At 38.3% G+C, this 23,589-nt stretch overlaps 1 protein-coding gene across 1 annotated transcript in view; it reads left to right on the top strand.

Moving 5' to 3' along the window:
- LOC127578537 (EF-hand calcium-binding domain-containing protein 6-like) overlaps positions 1-23,589 on the top strand; it is a 70,141-nt gene that overhangs the window by 39,722 nt on the left and 6,830 nt on the right. Inside the window, exons 16-24 of the mRNA XM_052030676.1 lie at positions 2,014-2,174; positions 6,177-6,311; positions 8,284-8,455; positions 11,354-11,468; positions 16,020-16,150; positions 16,324-16,559; positions 18,391-18,487; positions 19,076-19,194; positions 21,581-21,805. Coding sequence (XP_051886636.1) covers positions 2,014-2,174; positions 6,177-6,311; positions 8,284-8,455; positions 11,354-11,468; positions 16,020-16,150; positions 16,324-16,559; positions 18,391-18,487; positions 19,076-19,194; positions 21,581-21,805 — 1,391 coding nt within the window. The remainder of the gene's footprint in view (positions 1-2,013; positions 2,175-6,176; positions 6,312-8,283; positions 8,456-11,353; positions 11,469-16,019; positions 16,151-16,323; positions 16,560-18,390; positions 18,488-19,075; positions 19,195-21,580; positions 21,806-23,589) is intronic.

Genomic DNA, 23,589 nt, shown 5'->3' with positions numbered 1-23,589 from the left:
TTTTCTATTAATATTTAAAAAGAACATCCCAGTGCAAATAGACTCTGTGAGACTTCAGATTTGTTCATTTAGAATCTGTACACTGGAAATGTTGATTTTTTTCCTGTTATATCAAAAAATGCTTGATTGGAGAAGGGAAGAAATGTGCTGCAAGGCAGTTGCAAACATTGATCGTCTTGAAAGGGAAGCAACAGAAAACTCCGTGAAAGTGCTTGGTAGACTTGTGCTTTGGTAGAAAAACGCACGCTGTCAGTAAACCTGTTAGGGTGAAATTGCAAACTTGTGCCAAGTAACTTTGCTGTGAGCGGAGGTCTGTTATTTTCACAGAAGTATAGTATGAGTCGGAAGTACAGGATGAAGCAGAACATTAGCTTGAACCCTCCCGGCCAGCTTCCACAACAGAGCATGTAATGATGTGGACAATGTGCCAGAGAGTCATTGCTTTCAGTGAGAAGTAGGGAAATGTTGGGATGTTGTGTTATTAATGGTTGTGCCATAATCATTGTTTAGTTCTCGTTCAGAAAATAGAATTTGGTATGAATCTCCTCAGTAGACTCTTGTACATTGAGAGATGTCCACTGTGTGAATGTGAATGTTGAACAACACTATGTTTGAATCATATCACATGGCTCATAACAAAATTTAAGCCTCTTGTATTGTGTACAGTGGCAGAGAAATTGGTTCATGTTGTAAGGGTTATTAGTTGATAGCCTATGGTCCCAATTTTTAAAGGTGGTAGGTATTGGTGGGGCTGGAGCAGAAGGTTCACACACACTGTACCTACAAAATAGTTGGGATGAGGGAAGATCTTCCTGATCTTAATAGACAGGCCTCAATTGCACAAACTTTTTCCTGAGTCTCTCTTGAATTTGGACAGATCCAATAATTGGTGAATGACTGGGAAATGATGCCCATCAATCACTTAGGTGTTGCAGTCTTGACTCCTGGAGGGCCTACTAGTTTTGAACACAAGAAAACTGAATCTTTAATATTTGATGCTGACCAACTGGCCTCTTCTAGCTTATTGCTGACCTCATTGCAGGTCTGGCTAATGTGAAAGTTCTCACATCTTAGACAGCTAAGGCCTCCAAAGAAAATTGCATATCATGTTATGATTGCCTTATTGGAACAATGTACATATTTAAGGGACACAATTACTCTCGTTTGGTATCCAAATCACTTCAAAAGAGCAGATTAAAATTGAATCATTAGGAAGGCATAGAGCGCGGATGGGGTTATAAGTAAACGGGCACATTTAAAATGCTTGCGAACATTTTTGTGAAACAGAAACAGTTAAAGCCAGGTTGTTTGTGTTATTAAACAATTTAGACAAGAAAGCTCTCACATATGATGTCCCAGAGATGTGCACAAAATCTGATTTGAGAATAGTAGATTCATGGAAATGTTATTCAGGATCCTTAAATCTGACTGATATACTATTAAGATTCCTGTTGGGAGATGTATGGAAACTATGAGGAAACAATCAGGATCAAACATCCCTTTTCTCTGCAGCAGACTTTGTTAAAACATTAATAAAGACCTTGCCTTTGTGAATTTAGTCTTGAAGAGCTCCAGGTTTGCTCTTTCCTGTCTATGACATCTGGGTGTTCAACTGGAAAAGGAGGCTGTTGGGACAAAATTTAAAGGGTCCAATTAAACTAAATCTTTGGTTAGGCTCTGTAGGCTGCTGGGGTGCTTCAGGGCCAGTTTATTTGGATACCTTGATGGTCTGTAATTTTGCAGGGTGATTGTGAAGTGCTTCAGTATTTTATACCAGAATAATTAAAATGCCAAAAGCCAGCATTTGCAAAGTATGAGACTCCCACAGTGAGCTTTAAAACTCAAAGTTACCAAGTGATTTAATTTTGAAAGCACAGAAGAAGGATATATGTTGCATGTACCAATGCATGGAAGACCTAAATGAAAGAATCTGCAGGTAAATGGAGTTTGGGCATTTTTGCTGCTGCCTTATTTCTTGCTTTTCCATTAACTCTTGCTTGGCATTCCAACTAGGTGGAAGATATTCTGCGTGACAAAATTAGACACAATTGGGATGAAATACAAAAGTCATTTATGAAGAATGATCCTGAAAGAACTGGCACAATTAGCCTTGCTAAATTGCGAAAAATCCTAGAAACCTACTGTCTTACTATTTCTGATCAGCACTTTGAGAAGTAAGTAATTTTTAATAATTAATATTATCCTTTTTGGTAAGCTGTATCAAACTGCACATTGTTGGTTTTAAGTAATAATTGTTAAGGTTTAGATTTTGAGACATTTTATGCAAAAGGAAAAATGGAAGATGGTGATAAAGGACATGTACTTGATAAATGATGTTCCTCAGTGATGTTCTGAAGACTCTGTGTATTGCCACCATTTTTAATAACATGGATGTTGGACAGAGAATTTTATATCCAATATTGGAGATTCCTAAATAGCTTTCTGACTTCTGAGATTTGTTCTCAACAGTTCTCCAGTGGTTTATAAGTGAACTCTATACTGAGGGTTACATTGGCCTGTGCAGACCAAAAACACAAAGGATTAATATATTGTATGCTGCAAAAATCTATATCACAGGGAAGGAAGTGGAGGGAAAGAGATCAGTATTGTCAATGTACAATTGAAGCTCGTTCTGTGTCTTTGGAAAATGTTGTAAATGTGTAGGGTGTAGATGTGGTAGAGAAGAGGATTAAAGATTGTTCCTCAGAAAATTCTACAGGCTCAAGAAGAAAGTCTGTTACTGGAGATGCACCATCTATGAGTAGATTGGTAAAAGTGGAACCAAGCAGGTTGCAATGAACTAGAGAACAAAAAGTAAGTATTAGTGGAGATTTTTGCTGTCAACCAAGTCTAAGGCTGCAGGGAGGTTGAGAAGGGAGAGTTTAGGATTTGGTGGGAGTTCAAGTGGGGGAGATGGAGTAAGGGTTAGGGTACTATGATGATGGTTGCCTTTCATTCAAACCATTTCGGTGCTCATTAGGTTTTCCTGGTAACAAATAAATGCTAGCTCAAATTAACTAAGTCAGTAAGGGTCCTTCACTTGAATCATGAACCCTGGTAAAATTGGTGTCTGGGAGTACCAGGTTTGTCGGTTCCAGTTAAACAGATGCTTAGAATGAGGAAAGACATCAAAATAAATATTAAGAAAAATCGGTGGTTTGGTTTTATATGCTGCCTTGGTACTTACTGGTCATTTTGTATGAGATTCTTGCCTACTTTTGTAGGTATGATTGTTTTGGGGGCATATTTCTGTTAGTTGGGATCTATTGGTGCATTTTTGTACCATTGGCTCCAGCACCATTTTCTATCATGGGTAGGAAGCTTGTTTAAGTTTGATGCTGCCACTTGAATAGATAAAACAGCAACTATAGGAAAAGAAGCATCAAGATGGAGATGCAGTTGAGAGAGGACAAAAGAACTCTCAAGATATGCAAGTATATGCATATGCAAGTTTCTCATATCCTCAGAAAGTTGATGTATGTTAGGTGGTTTTGCTTTGGGCGAGAGACCATTGCTGAACTCCATCATGCTGCAGTAGGATCTAGCCATCACAGCGAATACTGTGATGATGAAGGTAACAGTCAGTGATGATAACCGTTGTAGGGTATATGGCTGTGGGCTCTGTGCTTTTATCATTCAACATGCCATTCATGAGATATCAGCAACTCTTTTCAGTTCTTCATTACCTTGAATTGTGAAAGAAATCGAGCAACAATGGGTGCATAGAGTAAAAGATTGCACTCACAGAGTTCTTCTATTCTGTGCCTTGAGCAAGGAATTTTCTACAATGGGAAGATTTTTTGTTACTGAATATTAAACTCATCTGGCATTGAATAAGTTTGTCTGTGTCCAGTTAACTGTAACATTTATGATTTCATACCATATCAACCTTCAATTTTTGTTTCTTTTGCCAAAATTATTTGATTTTCATCAGGAATCCAGGCACAGATACCAAGTTTTGTAGCAACAGCTACTCCAAAATAAGGATCATGTAAAGCAACCAGTAGAGCTCTTAAAACTAAGGTTTCACTGCTTTGACTTCTTTTGGGCTATTCTATTCTATTTTGCTGATTATGTCGCAATTCATGGTTAATAGAAGAAAGCTTAGTTGGAAGATCTAGAGCTACCTCAAGAAGATGAGATATTTATTAGTCACATGTACATCGAAACACACAGTGAAATGCAGCTTTTTGCGTTACTGAGAATGTGCTGGGGGTAGCCCACGAGTGTTGCCACTCTTCCGATGCCAACACAGCATGCCCACAGCTCCTAACCTGTACATCTTTGGAATGTGGGAGGAAACCGGAGCACTCGGAGGAAACCCACACAGACACGGGGAGAATGTACAAACTCCTTACAGGCAGCGGCTGTTGCCGACTTCAAAAAACTGTCCTGTATGGAGATCAAACCCGCGACCTTAGCATTATTACTGTCACGCTCTAACCAACTGAGCTAACCGGCCAACAAGAAAGGCCTAACAGGGTTGCTCCTGTCAGTTCTTGGCCATCACGCATACAGAAGATATTCTTCTGTAAAACCACTTACCCCTCTGCAGTCTATAAATATTACAATGCTACAGTCAATCATCACATGTTTCTGACAACCCTTTCCAACTATTTAAATATTATTTTTGATACAATTTTGTGGGTACGGCTCTTAAATCAACTACTGCACCAGTTTTCAACACACTTCACTTAACAAATGATTTTATTGACTTAAAACTGTATGGCGCTTCCACAATGGATTTAGTTACAGTTGCAAAACTACTAAACCCCTATCGATCAAGGGCACTTGAAATCCCCATGGCGGATAAGCTCAAGGAACTATGACAGTGCCTCTCAATCTTATAAACCTCCAGCAGCTGCTGAGTTTTGCCACCTGGTTTCAGTTTGGCTGAAATAAGTACAGACAACCTTTCCCTTTTGAAAGACCAATAGACTGCATGCTGTATATTTTCATTTCTGATATATGGATCATTGAGTAAATTGACATATTGTGCACTGAGAGCTTTCCTGGAATTGGAAAGGATGTGAAAACTTTGGAAAAGACATAGAAGAGATTTTCCTAAGGATGCTGTCTGGATTAGAGAGTAAGGAGAGGTTGGACAAACTTGGATTGCTTTCTCTGGAGCATCAGAGGCTGAAGGGAGACCTGCTGGAGGTTTATAAGATTGAGAGGCACAGCTCGGGTAAACAATCTTTTTCCCAGGGTGGACATACAGTAGCTTTAAGGTGAGGGGGGAATGTTTAAAGGAGGTGTACGGGGTAAGTATTTTTACACAGAGTGGTAGGTACATTGGAGGTGCTGCCAGGGGTGGTGGTGCAAGCAGACACGATGGCGGCATCCAGGAGGCATTTAGACGGGCACAAGAACGTGGGGAATGGAGAGATATGGATCATGTGCAGGCAGATAGGTTTAGTTTAATTTGACATCATGTCGGCACAGACATCGTGGGCAGAAGGGCCTGTTCCTGCGCTGTACTGTTCAATGGTCGACGTACTAGAATGATTTCAAAGATCAGAATTTGCAGTTACTTGAAAGATAGGAGAAACTTGAGTTCTTTTAGAGCAAAGAGATTTGAAAGAGATTTTTAACATCATGAAGGATTCAGATAGAGGAACTGCATACATAAACAAAAGTGAATAACCAGAGGGCACAGAATTAAGCTATTGGTTAAAGAACCAAACATGACAAAGGAGAAAACAATTTAAAGTGATCAGGATTTGAGGTTGGGTCCTCAGATAGGTTAGTGGAAGCAATTCAATAGCAGTTTTCAAAAGGGAATTGGGTAAATCCTTGAAGAAAAAAACAAATGTAGAAGAGGATGATCAGCTGAATCCACTATTAGATGAATGAAAATCTGCAGAAAATGTGAACAAATCCAGTTCTGTAGAGAAAACTACCCTCGCAGAAAAAAAACCGCCACAGTGGTTATCCTTCCAAAGATTAGCACAGACTTGATGGGGCAAATGGCCTCTTTCTGTACTGTACCATCTAAGATTCAATTCTTAGGTAGGAGATCACTGATACCACAATATCCTTTTTAATTACGTGTAGGGCCATCATGTAGCTTTAGGTCTATTTGTGTGATATTGTTAGGGTATTGTGACCATGTATTTTATAAAATTGAATCAATGTCATTATTAATATCAAAATAAAACATCTCAATCTTTCAGATTATGCAAGCAGCAACAGAACAGCACCGTACAAGTTTCATATCAGCAGTTTCTGGAAAATCTTGGGGTGACTGATATGCCTAAGATCATCACCACTGAGGTATCTGCGCTCAATCAACAGCAAGAGAAAAAGAGGCAAGGCCATTTCATCACCAGTGCTCAATGCATCTTTGAATAATTCTTTATTATTTAAAATATGTCAAAATTTTAAATGGTTCAAAATGAATATTGGGATGTGAAACATCTGGGGGGAGAAAACAATTCTGTTGTTATAACTAGAACTTTATTTCTAGGGAAAAAAAAATAAATATTGGTTTTATTGTTAAATTCCAGAAATTATAATCCTAGTTGATTATCTGGTTAAAGTGATCTTGAGTAGAAAATTATACACAACATTTATAGTATGCTGAAAGTTTGCTGAGATCTCTGTTGTTGCTATCTGAGAGTTAAAATTGAAATCCACTACACACAATAAAATTAAAGTTGTCTAAATTGAGTGGAAAGCAGTGAATCATTTTCAGTGAAACTTTCATGGACAATTCAGGGAGTTGTGTGGAACCCATAGCAGATCAACTTCTGTGAATGTTCAGAGCCTGGTTATGAGTGATTTGATATTTAGATCTAAAGTTTTACTGAAAATTAGCAGGTGAAGTTTCAAAGCGATATTTTTAAAAAATACTCAAGGATTTGGGAAAAGATAGCTGATGACACTGATTCACCTGGCCAACCTTGGTCTCCACTCAAGCTATCACAGTTATTCCCTTTCTTCTCTCTAACTCTCCCACTATCAAGTAGTTGTGCAGCACAATATGATTAAGGATATCTGAATTATTTTTCTTTATTATATGAGAAATCATTGGGTCTTATGAATTTTATTTTTCCTTTAATAAACAGCTGTGATTTTCTTCTTAAGTTGTGATCTAAATAAAATAAGACAAAACCTTCTATGAAGGAAGGCCAATAATACGAAATCAAATGTGTTACGGACTCAGTGAAAGTCCCTTTAAGATAGTGTGTATGTGTGTGTGGGACGTGCTTACGTCAATAGAAGATAAAGGACGTAATGACGTTGTTGAAGAAGTCAGAAGGAGAAGAAGGAGAGAGAGAGAGAAGGGAGAGAGACACCAGCCTGCTTGTTTTCTCTATCGATGGATGAGAAACAATAACTGTGTTTGCCATAGAAATCCATGTATGGAAGTTGGAAGTAATCCGGTGGAGTTCACTTTGTTGCTGACCTGTAGAAGGAAACAGGTATTTATGTGTGGACGACCACGGTTCGGATGCTTTTCGGGGTGAGGAAGTCACTACCGAGTAAACACTGAAGTGTCGTTTGGGTTCCATCGTGGAACATTTGGATTTCGTATTTACTCTCTCTATGTTTCTCTACGTCTACGTCTTATCTTCAGACAACGGTGGTTGTTGAAGAAGCCCTTGCTCATGTTTCACCTTATGGCTTGCGGAACTGAACTTTAAGAACCATTCCGGAACTGGGAGTTTTGGATTTTGTCACACACACACACGACGAGTTTAGTTTTGGGGTTAACGTTCGAGGTTTAACATTTTTGAATTCTAACATACTAACATTTTTACTTTTATTTTACGTATTATCATAAGTAGTGATTAATAAAATAGTTTTTAACACTGAATTATGCTCAGTGTGTTTCTTTTGTTGCTGTTTCGTGACAAATGCCCAATGGAAATGAGTTTCCTTGGTAATTAATCACAGACTATTGCTTTAAAATCTAATGTATTGATATTTAGGCACAAGAGACAAAGCTCTAAATTAACATTTCCACAGGTGAATCATAATGGCATGCATATCAGCCTCCCCCACTCCCTTAAAAAAAATTATCAGAGTTGACTTCCTGGATAAAACTAAATGCATTCATTTTTAATCAGCACATTTTCCAAGGAATGATTTCAGAACTGTGAACAAACTGTGGGATCTGTCATTTGGGAAACAGCAACATCCTTCATTTCCTCACTCAGAGAAGCACCAATGGTCTGCTGTGCCATATGCTCTTTAAAAACACTCTAATATTTTAATGTTGTTCTGTTACTAAGCTACTTCAATGAATAACTATAGCAATTAATGTTTACGTTTCAGGCTCGTAAAGAAAGAAAATGAGGATTCCGTGTTGTGCAAGATGATGACTTTGAATGAAGTGAAATCAGAGCTTTGGGAACGTATTATTTATTGTGACAGTAACATTAGAAAAAGTTTCCTTACCCACAAAAACCAGTGCAGTGGCAAAGTCAACAAGGAAGGATTCAAAAAGGTGAGAGTTTTTGAGTAAGAAAAACCTTAGTTGATTTAGACTTGGGCACAATTGAATGAGGCAAAATGATGAAGTTAAATGGAGTGGAATCAGTTAAAGCTGCGTGTCAGTGATAATTGTGAACAGAAGTTACGAATGGTTGTTGTTTCTCTGTCAGCCTTTTCATTTGTTCTGCTTTTCCATTTCTCTTGTTAAAACATAACAGAAGGAAATGTACTGAGACGCATGAATAATCTTTGTCAAAGCGTATTACTTTATTCTCTCCCTTCTCTGAGGCAATGCGTACTGGCTTTCATCCATCATCTCCTGCCAGTAATTCCATGAAGAAGAATGTTGGCTGATAGGTGAAAGTGAATGTTGGTGGAGAAATAAATCCCAGAGCATTAGCAGCTAAGTCAGATCTGCTCTTCATTCCTTATGCAGACATGCACTTTCAAACAGGGTCCCTAACATTAAAAAGCAGTTGGTACCCTGTTTGTTTTATCAGATTACTGGGGCAAATGGCCTTGTAAAAGAATAAACTAACTGAGCACAACCAAGAGATTAAATGTGAATGAAGTTACTTCAGTTATGGTTGCTAAATTTGGTGAAGACATAAAAATTTATATGAAAGTAAATTGTAAAGAGGGCATGAGGTGGCAACAAATAGGCTACGTGAGTGGGTGAGTAGAATATAATGTGGGAAGATGTGAAATTGTCCATTTTGGCAGGAAAATTAAAACAAATCTAAATGCTTAGAGATTGCAGAGCTCCAGGATGCTGAGGGATATGGATGCCTTAGTGCAAGATTCGCAGAAACATAGGAAGTAATTAGGAAAGATAAAAGAACATTTTCATTTTTTGCTAAGGGAATTGAATGCAAGGTAAGGAGATTGTGCTTCAGTTATATAGTCCATTAATGACACCACATCATGAGTGCATTATAGGTCTCCTTATTTAAAGAAGGATGTTAATATTTTAGAAGCAACTCAGAGTGTTTAACAGACCAATACTTAGGGAAAATTGGGTTGTCTTAGGGAAAATTGGACAAAGTAGACTTGCTGTACTGGGGTTTGGTAGATTGAGAGTGGACTTGATTGAAGATGGACGGGATGTTTCCTGTCATGGGAGAATCCAGAACTAGAGATTGTCTTTTGAAAATAAGGAGCCATCCATTCAAGATGGTGATGAGAAAAACAAATTGCCTCAGGAGGCTGTGAATCTTTGGAACACCCTTTCAAAGAAAGATGGAATCAGGATATTTTTAAGGCAGAGGAAGATAGATTCTTGATAAGTAAGCAAGTGGTGGGTGGGGGTGCAGTGTTACCATTGGTAAACTGGAATGCAGAAGTTACCATCAATCAGCAATGATTTTATTAAATGACAGAGCAGGTGTGAGCTGAGTGACCTATTCCTGTTCCCATTTTGTATCTTGTACCTGAAATTCTCATTAGCTTAATCTAGTATTATTTTTAAAGATAAATCATCATTAGTAATCATGCTTTGCTACACTCTTCCTAGCTTCTGTTTGCACAGTAATTGAAAGTAATGATAGTTATTAAATGAGCTTTTTAATGATTGTATCAGTGGGATATATGTCACCAAACTTCTTTTACTTTGATTAAAATATTTATACCTATCATGTTGCTCTTTCGGTACAGGGGAATAAATTTCCAAGATTTTTAAATTCTGCTTTTATCTCCAAATTAACTATGCATTTATCTATGTTCTGCCTGCAGTATAAATGGAATATTTTCCAATCAACTATGAACTAACACAAAGATGACTGTCAAGTCCACAACAATCTCCTTTGCCTCCTACATTATTCTGGGGTGGGTCCGCCTTAATGTTTTTCTAGACCCCCAAAGTGCCTTAGAATATCAACATACCCCTCCCTGATCTTGCCATCATCCATGTCCTTCTCCTTGGTGAACACCAATGTGAAGTACTCATTTAGGACCTTGACCACTTCCTCCAGCTTCATGCATAAATTCCCTCCTTTGACCTTGAATGGCCCTACCTTTTCTCCAGCTTCCCTCTTGCTCCTAATATATGTATGAAATGCCTTGCGATTCTCTTTAATCCTACTTGCCAAGGACGTTACTTGGACCCTTTTAGCCCTCCTAATTCTTTGTTTAAATTCTTTCCAGATTTCTTTCTATTCCTCGAGGGCCTTGCCTGATTCCAGCTTCCTAAACCTTACACAGATTTCCTTTTTCGCTTTGGCTAAACTAACAACCAAACATCTTGTCGTCCAAGCTTCCCAAATCTTGTCGTCCTTTTTCTTCATCCTCAGAGGAACTTGCTGGTCCAAACTCTAACCAGCTGGCCTGTAGCACTTCATGTGCAGATATGCATACATTGATGGTTTAAATTTATCCAGGTAATGCCAGCAGAATGCCGCACCTCTGCTGGCCATTACCAGCATATTGCACGCCACCGGGTGTCTTTGATGTTTCGACTGATACTTCTGTTTTCCTTATGGTGTGGCCCTCTAAATGATTCTCGTGGATGTTCACTTACTGACATCAGGATTACTGATCACTGGTGAAGCAGCTTTCCTGTTCCTGTACCCGTCCCAACAAGTCCACCAAACGGCAATCTGATTTAGGACCACTAGGGACCGCTACTACCCTAGGAGAGCTGCTGCTGTCATGGTGGGTAAACAGGCAACTTCTGAAAATATTTGTTATTATCATACAGAACCAAGGGTGAGAACCAGGATTCGTGCTGCATATCCACATGACAAATTGCTCATTGTGCACATAAAGTTTATCTCCTGCAGCCATATAAAAAAACTGCCTTGGATCAAATGTGCAGCACCATGTTAACTTGTGTTTCTATCTGCATTAGAATTCCCAGGCCAATATCTTGCTGAAATCTAATTTGGAACAAAATGTTGATTCGCTTGTTTTTTAGGTGCTGCAAGATTGTGGCATAATCATGGATGAACAGCAGTTTAACATTCTGGCTAATGTACTGGGATTCAAGAATCAAGACCTGAATTTCCATGACTTCGCTGAAAATTTCAAAGGTAGCCAAAATATTGCAAACTCATTAGGAGATCATTGCAGTAAAAGTATCAGTTGAAATGAAAACTTGGATTATATGAACACAAAAGGATCTACACAATCAGATGTTGGAAATTTTTAAATCAATTCTCTCTGTTATTGTTATAAACATGATCTTTTCCTGTTTTTCTATTAATATGCAAACTGTACTTCTCTTTCCATTCTTTCTTTATTGAAGTCAGTAATGCCTCTTTGTGAGTTATTTCCCTTCAGTACATTAAAACATTAAAACAGTGAAATTGGTTCCACAACCAATCTTTGCTTCCTATTACTAAGACTTTTCAGTCCATTTGACTAACTTTTATGTTTATATTTGCCCCTTATCTCTTGCCAGCCTTGGTGTTCTGTAGTGCTTGGTCTATTAGTTAGCAAATTAAATTAGTATAGCAAATTAAGTACTATTGTAGTAGATAGGTCAAGAAATTCATTGGCACGAGGGAGGTACCCTGCTTGTTGTTGTGTGGTTTGCTAGTGACCGTTATTTCATGGACTTGACCAACCTCCCTTCCATTGATTCCGTCTACACTTCCTGCTGCCATGGGAAAGCAGCCAATGTACTTAAGGACCCCTCCCCCCCCCCAGTCATTCTCTCCTCTGTCGGGCAGAATATACAAAAGCTCGAAAGCACGAACCACTAGACTCAAGGACAGCTTCTATCCCATTGTTATCAGACTCTTGAATGGACCTCTCATATGCTAAAAGGTGAACTCTTGACCTCTCAAGCTACTTCGTCGTGACCCTCTTGCACTTTATTTATATACCTGCACTGCACTTTGTCTGCAACTGCAACACTATATTCTGCATTCTGCTTTCTTTTTACTACCTCGATGCAATAACATATGGCATTATCTGTCTGGATGGTACACAAAACAAAAGCTTTTAACTTTATCTCAGTGCATGTGACAACAATATTCCAATACCATTGCAGCAAATTTCAGCAGTGACCAAAGTATTCTGTGCTGCTGAATGGATCTTATATAGTTGCATACTGCCACTATTCGGAATTGCGTGAAAGAAAACTATAAAGTCTGAGACTGGGGCTGAGTCTTGGGAGGTTGTGAGCTCCAGGACATAATCAATTGTCAGTGGGGGTATCAGGAGGTGGTGGAGGGAAGGATGGTTTGGGGCGGTTAGGCATTGGATCAGGTGTGGGGGATAAAATTGAGGAGGGCAATTGGGATGGTGAGATTGGGCTGTGTGGATAAGATATGGACCGTGGTGGAGAGTAGTTAGGTAAATGAGGTTCCGAGGTACGTTAGGATCTCAGCGGGTCTCTGGGGGGTGGGGGTTGGGTGGGCAGGTGGGAGTGGGTGAGCGCAGGTAGGAGGTATTCCTCCCCCAAACAGATGCTGCTTGACACGCTGAGTTCCTCCAGCAGATTGATTTTTGCTCTGGATTGTAGCATCTCCAGTCTCTTCTGTCTGCAAGCTAGGATCTGCTCAGGAAGCAACACTATTAAAGGCTGATTATTCTGAGAGTACCCAATGATAGATGCAGCTCAGGCATAGCTATGACAGAAAATGCATCATCTATGATTTGCAAATGGTTGGGTTTCTGGCAAGAGTGGCATGATTTGATCCAGAAATCCTTGCAATCACATTTAACACTAGAAATAACCAGGTTACATGGATGTAACACAGAAAGAACTGAGGAGGTGAGACATCATGCTTATCCTTGACCTTGGACAATCAACCTTGAACCCTGTGGGCCAAATAACAAGGGCTTCACATAAACTGGCAAAACCTTGACCTTCACCAGGCCAAAGAGTGGAAATAGTGAAGATTGCAGACCACTGGATACCTGGCATCTTTGGAATATACTTTTCCAAATGCAGAGAAGTCTGTTTTACTTGCTTCTGTGTGCATCTGTAATGCTGTAGGTTTAAAGTTGGAATTAATGGATTGGATACTGTGATTACATCTACATGACTGAAATGAATAGTGGATCTTTAATTTAGAGTGAGTGGATAAACTGCACCACCCATCCAATTGCTTTGACTATGTGCTCAAATACCTAGCCATTAGATTGTCTTCATTTCTAGAACTCAATTCCATTAATGTCCACATCTGACTTCCAAGAAACATTTACTGATGGTTTATGTCTATGCCCAAGGGAAAGTTCTGCAGCATGTGCTTCCTCTGGGATAATTGGTTTATTATTGTCACATGTACCAAGATACAGTGAAAAACTTTGCCACTCATACAGATCATTTCAAAACATGAAAGTACAACGTACGAGGTAGTACAATGGAAAAGCAATAACAGTTACAGAGAAAATGCAGTGCACGTGGACAATAAGGTGCATGGGCCATAATGAGGTAGATTGTGAGGTCAAGAGCTCATCTTTATCATACAAGAGGTCCATTCAATAGTCTTACAACAGTGTGGTAGAAGCTGTCCTTGAGCCTGAAAACATGCACTACCAGGCTACCCCAGAGGAAGCACGTGCTGCAGAACTTTCCCTTGGGCCTAGACCTGAACCATCAGTAAATGTTCCTTGGAAGTCATTTGTGGATATTAATGGAATTGAGTTCTAGAAATGAAGGCAATCTAATGGCTAAGCATTCGAGCACATAGTCATAGTGATTGGATGGGTGGCGCAGTTTATCCACTCACTCTAAATTAAGGATCCACTATTCATTTCAGTAATCACAGTATCCAATCTGTTAATTCCAACTTTAAACCTACAGCATTAAGGTTTCTGACTTTGGATTAATAAAGTGCAGGAAGAAAATCCATTTACTCCTTTAATGAGATGAGATAAATAACTGGCAGTGTTGAACTTCACAGAGCTTGATTTACTTTCTATACATTTGCCAGAAAACTTACTTAATTTCTGCACAATTGTATTTCATTTGTGATGGGGAATGCTGAAGTCCTTCTGGGGTTTCCCATATTGAACCATGACCTTCATGATGCACCCACTACTAGAGAGTAAATGAAAAATAAAGTTTGCACAATTATTACTGTACCGTGCATTGCTCCATCTTTCCAAAGTCATTCTCATTACTCTATAAACTCCAGCAAAATTGTGTGGATGGAATTAATTGGTTTAATTAACATAAATCTCAGATGATTAAAATTCAAGGAAACTTACAAATATTAGATCATTAATTAATCACTCTTGATTACTCGGTGATAGTCCTGGTTCATTGGCACTACTATGCAATGCCCCCTTTTTGCTGCAGCAGGATTGATGAAAGGCCACTCTCTTTTAATGGTAGCAAATGCATTTGGCTGTGGTGGACAACTAAAAGCAAGTCTGCACTTGGTGGGCTCAGCAGGTAACTGCAGAGTCTCACATTAAGGGAAAGAGTTTAAGGAAGCTGGAGGCACTGCCAGTGATCCAGTGGTAGAAAGAGAAATCCTGACTCCCTAAAAGAGTCAACACTTTCCAGCTGTACAATGCCACTGGCAATCTTCAGGGAATCCAATGTGTTATGCATCTGTTGTGAGCCAGATTACACAGTTGCTCCCACTGGCTCCAGATCCTGATCAAGCCAGGTGATTTGTGCCTGAGTGGCAGTAGTCTCCTACCTGGTGGCAACAATGTGCTCCTGGATGTAATTTCCATGCTCTTGTAGAGCAGCAGTGTGATCTTGGGTTACAACAACTAAAACGCTGATTGGAGTGGCTGAGAGCCCATTACAACACTGAAGACTGCTATTGGCCTGTGCTTGTGCCTCAATGGAAGTTGAAACTTGCATCATCAGCAGCTACCTATACTCATTTCAACACTGTCCACTTCCAGACTGGCAGTTGTCCTTGGAGAATCTCTACATCGAGTTCAATCACGGGAAGAGATTAACAGGCAAACAGAGGAAAAGATTCAAGGATGTGCTTGAGAAAATGTATGTACCCACTGTCTCCTGAGAATGCCTGTCTCAAGATGCTCAAAGTGGAGAAGGAGCATTTGAAAAGTTCAAATCTGTGCATCAGGAGGACACAGGCCCAATGTAAATGGCAGAAGGAGTGCATCACTCACAAACTATCCACCTGCCTATCCCTCAGGCACCTCCTGCCTTAACTGTGGTTATTTTTGAATCCGCAGGTTCTTTCAGGAGTCCAAGAATCAGTTGAAAGCAACTAGGTGCTTCACAAGGTTTTAATGGAAAAGTTTAAAACAAAGAAACAGTCACAGAGCACATGGCACAGCTTTACTACTAGGAGATGAGCTGATTCAAAAGGAACTAAAAATGAGCGGGGGGGGGGGTGAAGAGAGCAAGAGAGTGATTAACAAAAAAGACACCTTTTATACCTGCGATAAGAGGTACTCCTTTGCTAACAATAGTCCAATCAGGAAACCTATTAGATACCTGTGGCCAAACCAACCAATGAAAAAACATATTAACTTGATGGACGAACCAATAAGCTAGGAAGCAACCATTCCTTGTGCAGCCACTTGATGTGTATTAAACACTATACATGTGGGGGAAAAAAACTACTTAAAACAGTCGAATCCAACATTAAATTAATTTAACATTTAATTTAATGATTTCTTTATCTGAATTACAGATTACAGAACTGCAAGTCCAGTTATTGCAATAAAACAATGTTCGAGTGAAGGAGCTGACTGGAAGATGAGACGCATGATTGCTGATGATTGTTTTGATTACATCTTTGAAAAAGTGAAACATTCATCTTTGGTAAGGCAATTTAGCTAATCCTGAGGAAATGTTGCAATTTTTTTTACTTATATGAATAGGTACTTTCTGTGAACAGTTAAGTTTGTGTTTTTTTAATAAGTGAAGAATATTTTATAATCATGCTCCTGATGCTGGGTGATATTATTAATTATGTATTGAAATTTCTTTGCAAGGATTTGCATTCATTGTTTAACCAATTAGATCGTAACCATGATGGATTAATTACGATGTACGACTTTCGTGCTCTGCTCGACAACTTCCCGCTTACAGTCACGACAACGGAGTATCATCGATTTTTAGAGATGTTGGGACTTCTACCCGAGTCAAAACTAACCTATTTGGAATTCCTTAAGATAATTAGGATAATAGAGTCCAAGCAAGGCCAGCGCTGGAATAAATCGGCCCATAAGTCAGTGCATAGCTTTGCTTTTTAAAATTTATTTTTCTATTTGCATCCATTATAGTTGTATGAAAGTGAAAATGTCTTCTTTGAATACAAATAGAAAGCAAAAAGACTTTAAAATATGCAAATCTGAGACAAAACCAGAAAATGGTGGTAATATGCCATTGTCATCTAGCAAACACCAGTAGGGAGCAGGGCAAGATCTTTCTTCAGGTGAAGACAGTTATTGAAGAATATGATGTTAGTGGAGGTGGTGTTCATGGGGCTTGATATAATAAATTGAAAGACTTGAAAGAAAAGCCAGAGACTGAAAATATAAAACATTATCTCAGTCAGACAGTGGGAAAAAGTATGTAGAGTTTAAAGATTAGACCAATACAAAGACAGTGAATGGCTCATAGAGAAGTGGGAAGAGTGGGAGAATGTGCAATATATGTTTCTTTGTCTTTTTTCCAATTCTTCCATATTCTCTTTGCCTCAGATACTTCTTCATTTCTTTATCCCTATTAAAGTGATTATCGGCAAAATGATCTGATCATTTGAGGGGCTTTGCAGCTTGCTCCTTCATTCTTCTACAGTACAACTCTGTGTTTTCTTTGAAGCATTATGACATTTTATATATGGTATGTAAGACGAAGGTAATTATTACAGTAGAGGAATTTTGGTCTGGAAGTTTGTTGCTGATCTCCATGGGTGAGCTTAAGTGTTTTGTCTTCCTTCCTCATCCTCATAAATCATGATGAAGTAGTTCTGCCTCCCTTGTCTTGCTCTCCCTTCTTTCCTTGTCCTGCCATGTGAAATCTGCAGAACTGGAAGGAATGTGCAAAAGATAGTTGAGAATTAATGCTTTTAGGATTAAAGATTCAGAAGGGGGCAGAACATTTGGATGTGTGAAATGTGAGAGCTATGGTCTCTGTCAGAACCTTTTTTTTAGGAATGTAACACTAAGCCAATGACAGCACTACACCTCAACTTGGTCATCTCATACATTCAGATCCTGGATAACTCACTGCAATACTTCTCACGGGGATGAAGTCCTTCTGGATTGTTTCTTCTGCTGATTGTTTCTTCAGCCTCTTGTGAATGCAGTCCATCGGTTCTGAATCAAGGGTGATTAGAAAACCACAGTGCAAGTTAGCTGTCTGATTCACAATACAACGTAGAAAGATCAGAGAAGTGCAACTAAGAGGGGCAAAGAATAATTTGGCTGCCAACATAAAAGGGAATCCAATGGTCTTCTAAAGTTAAATAAATGGTACAGAGATATAGGTGGAAGGGAGAGGTGAACTGTGAAGGATCATAAAGGATATCTACGTATGGAAGGGGAGAGCATGAGCATTTTGCATACATCTTTACCAAATTTTGTAATGTCCTAAACGGGATGGTGATTGTAGCAGCCCCCTCCAACCGTTCAGGTCCTACAAACTTCAGCTGCGGCCAAAGCCCAAAGTGCAACAACACTGTATATATGTATGCCTGAACTTGTGATCTGTTTGTTTTCTTGTACGCTTATCTAAAATTCCAGCTGTTCTATTCCTCTTCCTATAGTAAAAAATATATCTAATTTTTAATGTTCAGTTTCGCAGTGAACTAGGAGTGATCAGAACCAGGACTCCAAGGCTCTCTCATATTAAATTAGGATTTGACCAAAATGCAACAGTTGTAATCAGGACTACAGTTTGAGTTTTCCTGTAATAACACTGAATAATAAATTAGTTAAGTAAAAAGAATGTGGGTTCAAACTTTGTTGGGGGGAGGGGGGAAGAAAATATTCTTCCTATGTGATTGACAGAAAAAACAGTATGTTTTTAGTAGAATCACTTTCATTTATTTGCAGATCAAGAGATGACACAGATGACACTTACCTGATCTGCGAGCAGGCCCATGACTACTTATCTAATAAAGCCAAAACAAGATGGCATGAGATGATCAAGGTGAGAAGAAAGTGTAATGTGCTGCTCCAGTATTTTCCTTTGGCTCATTGTGTTTTTCTGTAATTGTTTAAGAAATTGTACTGCCTAATCTCACATTGTTTTTTTTTAAATCTTCACTCTTATCTTTGTTTCCAGTTGGAAAATTTGTTAATGATGATTTGTATTGAGTTTAATAATGTGTCCAAAAGCCTCTGTTTCAGCATATTCTATTAGTTTTAAGTAAAATTTTTGATTATTCTGTCTCCTGTTTTTAAAACAAGTTTTTAATATTGTTGTCATTGTATTCAAAATTAACTTTGGAACAAATTACAGTAGTTAGTAAAATTTACAATAATTAAATAATTCAGTGAGGAGATGGGGTCAGCTTTGTCACTTGGGTCAGCTGCCACTGGATGCTTCTTAAACTAATGCAAAAGTAACAATTTGTGCTGGACATACGTTGAATATTAACTTCCCTGATTTATGGATAAGTTTGATTGATTTTGGGTAAATTGAGCAAAACCAGGTTACTCCCTCAACCTTTCTAGCAAATATACAAAGATTGATATCAGATATAAACTGATGAATAATTATATTTATTTTTTCCAGGCCTTTAATCAGATTGATTCTGAAGGTAACCTTATAGTGCAACAGAAGGATGTAAAGGAGCTTTTATGCCGGCCCTGTTTGCCAATTTCACCCAAACAATTTGAAACATTTTGGTCCTGGTAATGAAATTTTATTCTTCTTTGTCACCCCTCGTCTTCTGAAGTTGATTCTTGTGGTAACTGGGGTTGTGCTAGAGTTGTATCTTGATGAAATGGTATTTCATTGTGTCTAGGCTTAGAGGATGTATGTTTAAAAGTTAATCAACTGTGGGAGAACTAAACCTAACCCAATTTTTCCCTCACTTGACATCCATGTGCATTTACTTTATGTTATAAGGAGAAGGAACTTTGATAATTATCTTTTCCCACTTCCAATTGTCCTCATCCCCTCTTCATTAAGCTATGATATCAATTCAAGCAAATCAATTGCTGGACAAAGATTAGCATAGACCACAGATTGTGTTTCAGACTCTCTTTGGCTTGATAATTCATCAGAGTAATGTTTTACATATCTTAAATTATTATTTGAATCATGGACTTCTGATTTTCTTTCCCATGAACGTTTACACCTGCAACTGTCTTGTTCTCATGCACTGGAATTCCCTTCTTATAACGATTTTTCTCATCATCTCCCCATTTCACACTCCATAAAACCCATCTTCTAATCAGGAGGTATGAGAAGAAAATTCCCCTTGCATAGCTCCTGATTTTTGTCCCTGTAAATTATCTTGGAATGTTTTGTTTATATTGTTTATAAAGGTGGAACGCAATTGGTTAATTCTTGTTAAAACTTAATGTAGATGGAAATTTTCTGTTGTATTATTAACCAATAACATTTAAAAGTGCGTAGCAAATTAATTAAAAAGCATAATTACTTTATAAATTAACAAAATATTCTTGGTTGTAAAACATTATCATTTCAGATATGCAGTGTCACTATTAAGTATCTCAAGATGAAGTGTAGCATGATTAGCTACAGAACCAGAGAGTAAAGGTCTCTCCAGCTTCGATATATTTTAGTTCCAATTTCAAGGCAGCAGCTTTGCCTCAAAAATTCTTACACAAAGATTGTGTACGAATCAATATGTAATCAGAGTCAGTTCTGCACTTGGATTAGAAAATAGTGCCTAATTTTCGACATTACTCAGATACTCTTAAAAGCTAGGTTATGTGTGAGCATGCATCAAAATTACATGCAACTATCTACCAAAACACAAAATTACTGAAGACTACTTTTGCACCAAAATTCATTTTTAAAGCAGTTTAATGTTTGATTATCTTAAAATGGTGTTTATCACTTCTTCAAACTGCTCCTTAAGTTGTAAACAGAAATTTAATATGGTAAAATTGAAATATGAATCTAAAATCTGTGCTTGTGTGAGTTCAGAAAGCATCCTAAATAAGAATGTTTCATTTTTTTTTTAACAGCTCACAGTTATTTATATTTCCCTACCCTGAAGTTGCATTGCATTGAGGCTGAAATTTTGTCACATTAATGGGTTCATTAAGTGACTTTGATTCACAATGTATCCATTCCTCAAACAGCCTTAAAGGCACATATGGGCCAACACACTTTAAAAGCATTGCCAAAACATTCCTATGTTCATTTGCCATGTTGATTGTTACTGTACGACAATATAAATCAAGTGACAAAAATGCAAACACAAAACTGATCTACGTGACATAATAAGTCCTGATAAAGGGTCTCGACCTGAAACATTTATTTCCCTCCATAGATGCTACGTGACCTGCTGAGTTCCTCCAGCATATTGTGTGTGTTACACGACATAATATTGAGTAAAAGGAAATGTTAACTTGCTGCTGAAAAATTGAATTTTTAGGGAGCACTGGTGTTCTCTTGCCTCTGCAGTGTATCTTCAGCAGAAAATGCAAAAGAAGTGGCAAAACAACATGAGGCATTCATTTTGCCACCAATGTTATGGGAACCAAAAGAGAGAATTTCTGCAGATATTCATCCTCAAAGTTTCATTCTTCAGATAAAGTAGGCAATGCCAATTTTCTGTTCCACAGAACCTTTTAGGTGCCTATCTTTTGCTTGTGAATCCCAGAGCACAGCAGACTAGAGCTGTGACTCATTTGGTAGAATTCAGGTCCTATTGCAGACCCTTGATACTAAAATCTGATGCAGTTTGCTATAACATTAGACGTGCTACCTTTCAGGTAATAAACAGGCTCTTTCTGCTCTCAGGTGTATGTAACAGTGCCACTAGCCTATTTTGAGGAAGGGATTTATCCACAATGTGCTTACTGATAATTATCCCTTAATCAACATCACTAAATCAGATAATCTGATCTTTATTGCTGCTGGGGAAGCTTAGTGTGTGTAACTATGTGTCATGTATTGCAGTAGTGACTAAACGTCAAATACTACATCACCTAGTAAGCATTTAGGATTCACTGGGGGAATGAAAAACAACCTTTCTACCTTTTTCCTTTACTCCTATTGGCATTAATTTCCTTTTGCATGTATTTTGTTGTCCTGCAGGTATGATCCAGATAATAAAGGTTTTGTGACTTACTTTGAGTTCCTGCAGAAGCTTAGGAGTAGGTTTGGATCACAAGTCCAATCAGACAGAAAACAAATTTTTCCAGAGACCAAAAGCAACTTAATGGATGGGTCCGAGCACCGCCAGGTCTACGCAGATAGTACCCAAAAACAGAAATTTCAGTCAGGCAAATTTGATATTAATGAGTTAAAGAAACAGCTCAAGTAAGTAGAATAGTGCACATTTTCAACTGTTCTTACTAAAGCAGTCAACGAGTTGCAAAGGAAATTTAACACTCTAAGTAATGGAATAAGGTGTGTTAGTCCAATTTGGTTGTATGATGCCTGTAATTGTCACTGTGGAAACAACAAACTTCAAGAGAAGGGATTATCTGGTAATGCCACGCTGCCAATGAAAAGTTGCATATAGCAAGGGAGCACAGATAAGGAAGTGGAGCTATGTGTTGTAACCTATCTCTATTTTATGTCCTCTTTGGATATGGCTGCCCGATGGTATTACATGATTATTCTGGGTGATTAGATGTACAGAATGGCTTGTAGGGTTTCCATTTGCTGTTTTTTCAGAGAAAATGAAATGTTAGTGCAGGAAGTAGCAAAGGGACAAGGGTGTAAATGTTAGGGTCCACCTGGGGCTTACTCATGAAACTTCAGTTGAGGAGAATGTTCAACGCCTTGCCACAAAGAAGGGTAGTGGTATCTGACAGAGTAGGAAGGAGACGTGGGAAAAAATTAATTCGTAAAAAGCAAAGGGAGAAAATTGTATTCTGCCAGTATTTCCAAGCATCAGAATTATGGTGAAGATTGCTTAAGTGCCAGTAATCCACATTTTGTACATAAATCAACAGGTTCTAAAACAAAAAAGAACAAGATGTGGCCGGGGTTGGAAATCTGAAATAAAAACCAGGAAATGCTGAAACAGCAGGTTAGACAGTGTCTGTGGATGGAAGGAGATAATGTTTCAGGTTGACTCTCAACAGCATTTTTCCATTCCTCTTCATAGCTTGAGGGCACTGGCGAATTAAATCAATATAGGTCTGATTCCCTCCCTGTCTTGACCTGCCAGCAGTGCTGCTCTTCCTACATCCTGTCACTGCTAAGTGATTTCTTATGTTGCAATGTTATGGAAGAGATTTCATGTTATGGCATGTTATGGAAGTCAAAAATACCTCTCGAAAATGTGCAGTGGACCATCAGATGTGGGAGCACTGCTATAGAAAGCTAGAGGAGAACTAGAAAACAGAAAAAGAGAGGACTTTGGGGAGAGCAGAGTTTTAGTTGGCAGTAAGAGACAAGGAAGGGGTTGCCCAGCATAAATAAAAGTGGGTGAGGAGGTGTTACTTGCGGGGAGTGAGGTTGCAGGGTAATTGGGAAGTCTGGTAGTTAAAGAGAGACAGACAGCAATATATGAGGGGTAAGGAAAGCATCAGAATGAACTGAAAGGGATGGTAGAGTGAAAGTTTGAGTGAAGGCAGATGGAGAAAGAGAAATGAACCATAGATTAGAATATGTAGTTTGTTATTGTAAATTTGATAATGTAGGCAGTAATTTAGGATCAGGAAGGTTTTTATGAAATAAACGTGTATTTCCTTAATAATCGCTCTTCTGTTTTCTGTTTAATCAGTTGAAAACAAATTTCAGTGCACCTTTTTTCAAAGATCAAATGCAAATGAATGGTATTTAAAATGGGGTATTTTTAATGAAAATTCAGAATCTTCTCAATGTGTCCAAGATATCTCTCGAAATACTGTGGGGTTATGTTTCAAATGTTCATGTCCAATTCTAGGTGTGTGGCCTATACATTCACTGGAATTATCTGTGACTCAAGAGTTCAAGTCATCAATTTTCTATTTGTATCTAAATGGTGGTTTGAGAAGATCAATTTTTTTTCATTCATTCACAGGATGAATGTATTTACTGGTCTCCCCACATTGTCTTCAAAAACTCTTAGAAGCTTATGCCACAGAAGGAAGCCATTCACCCTTTTAAAA

This window comes from Pristis pectinata, chromosome 15 (genome assembly GCF_009764475.1).
Source record: "Pristis pectinata isolate sPriPec2 chromosome 15, sPriPec2.1.pri, whole genome shotgun sequence".
NCBI lineage: Eukaryota > Metazoa > Chordata > Chondrichthyes > Rhinopristiformes > Pristidae > Pristis > Pristis pectinata.
Note: the sequence above shows the minus strand (reverse complement) of the source record. Positions and strands in the feature narration are given on the sequence as shown.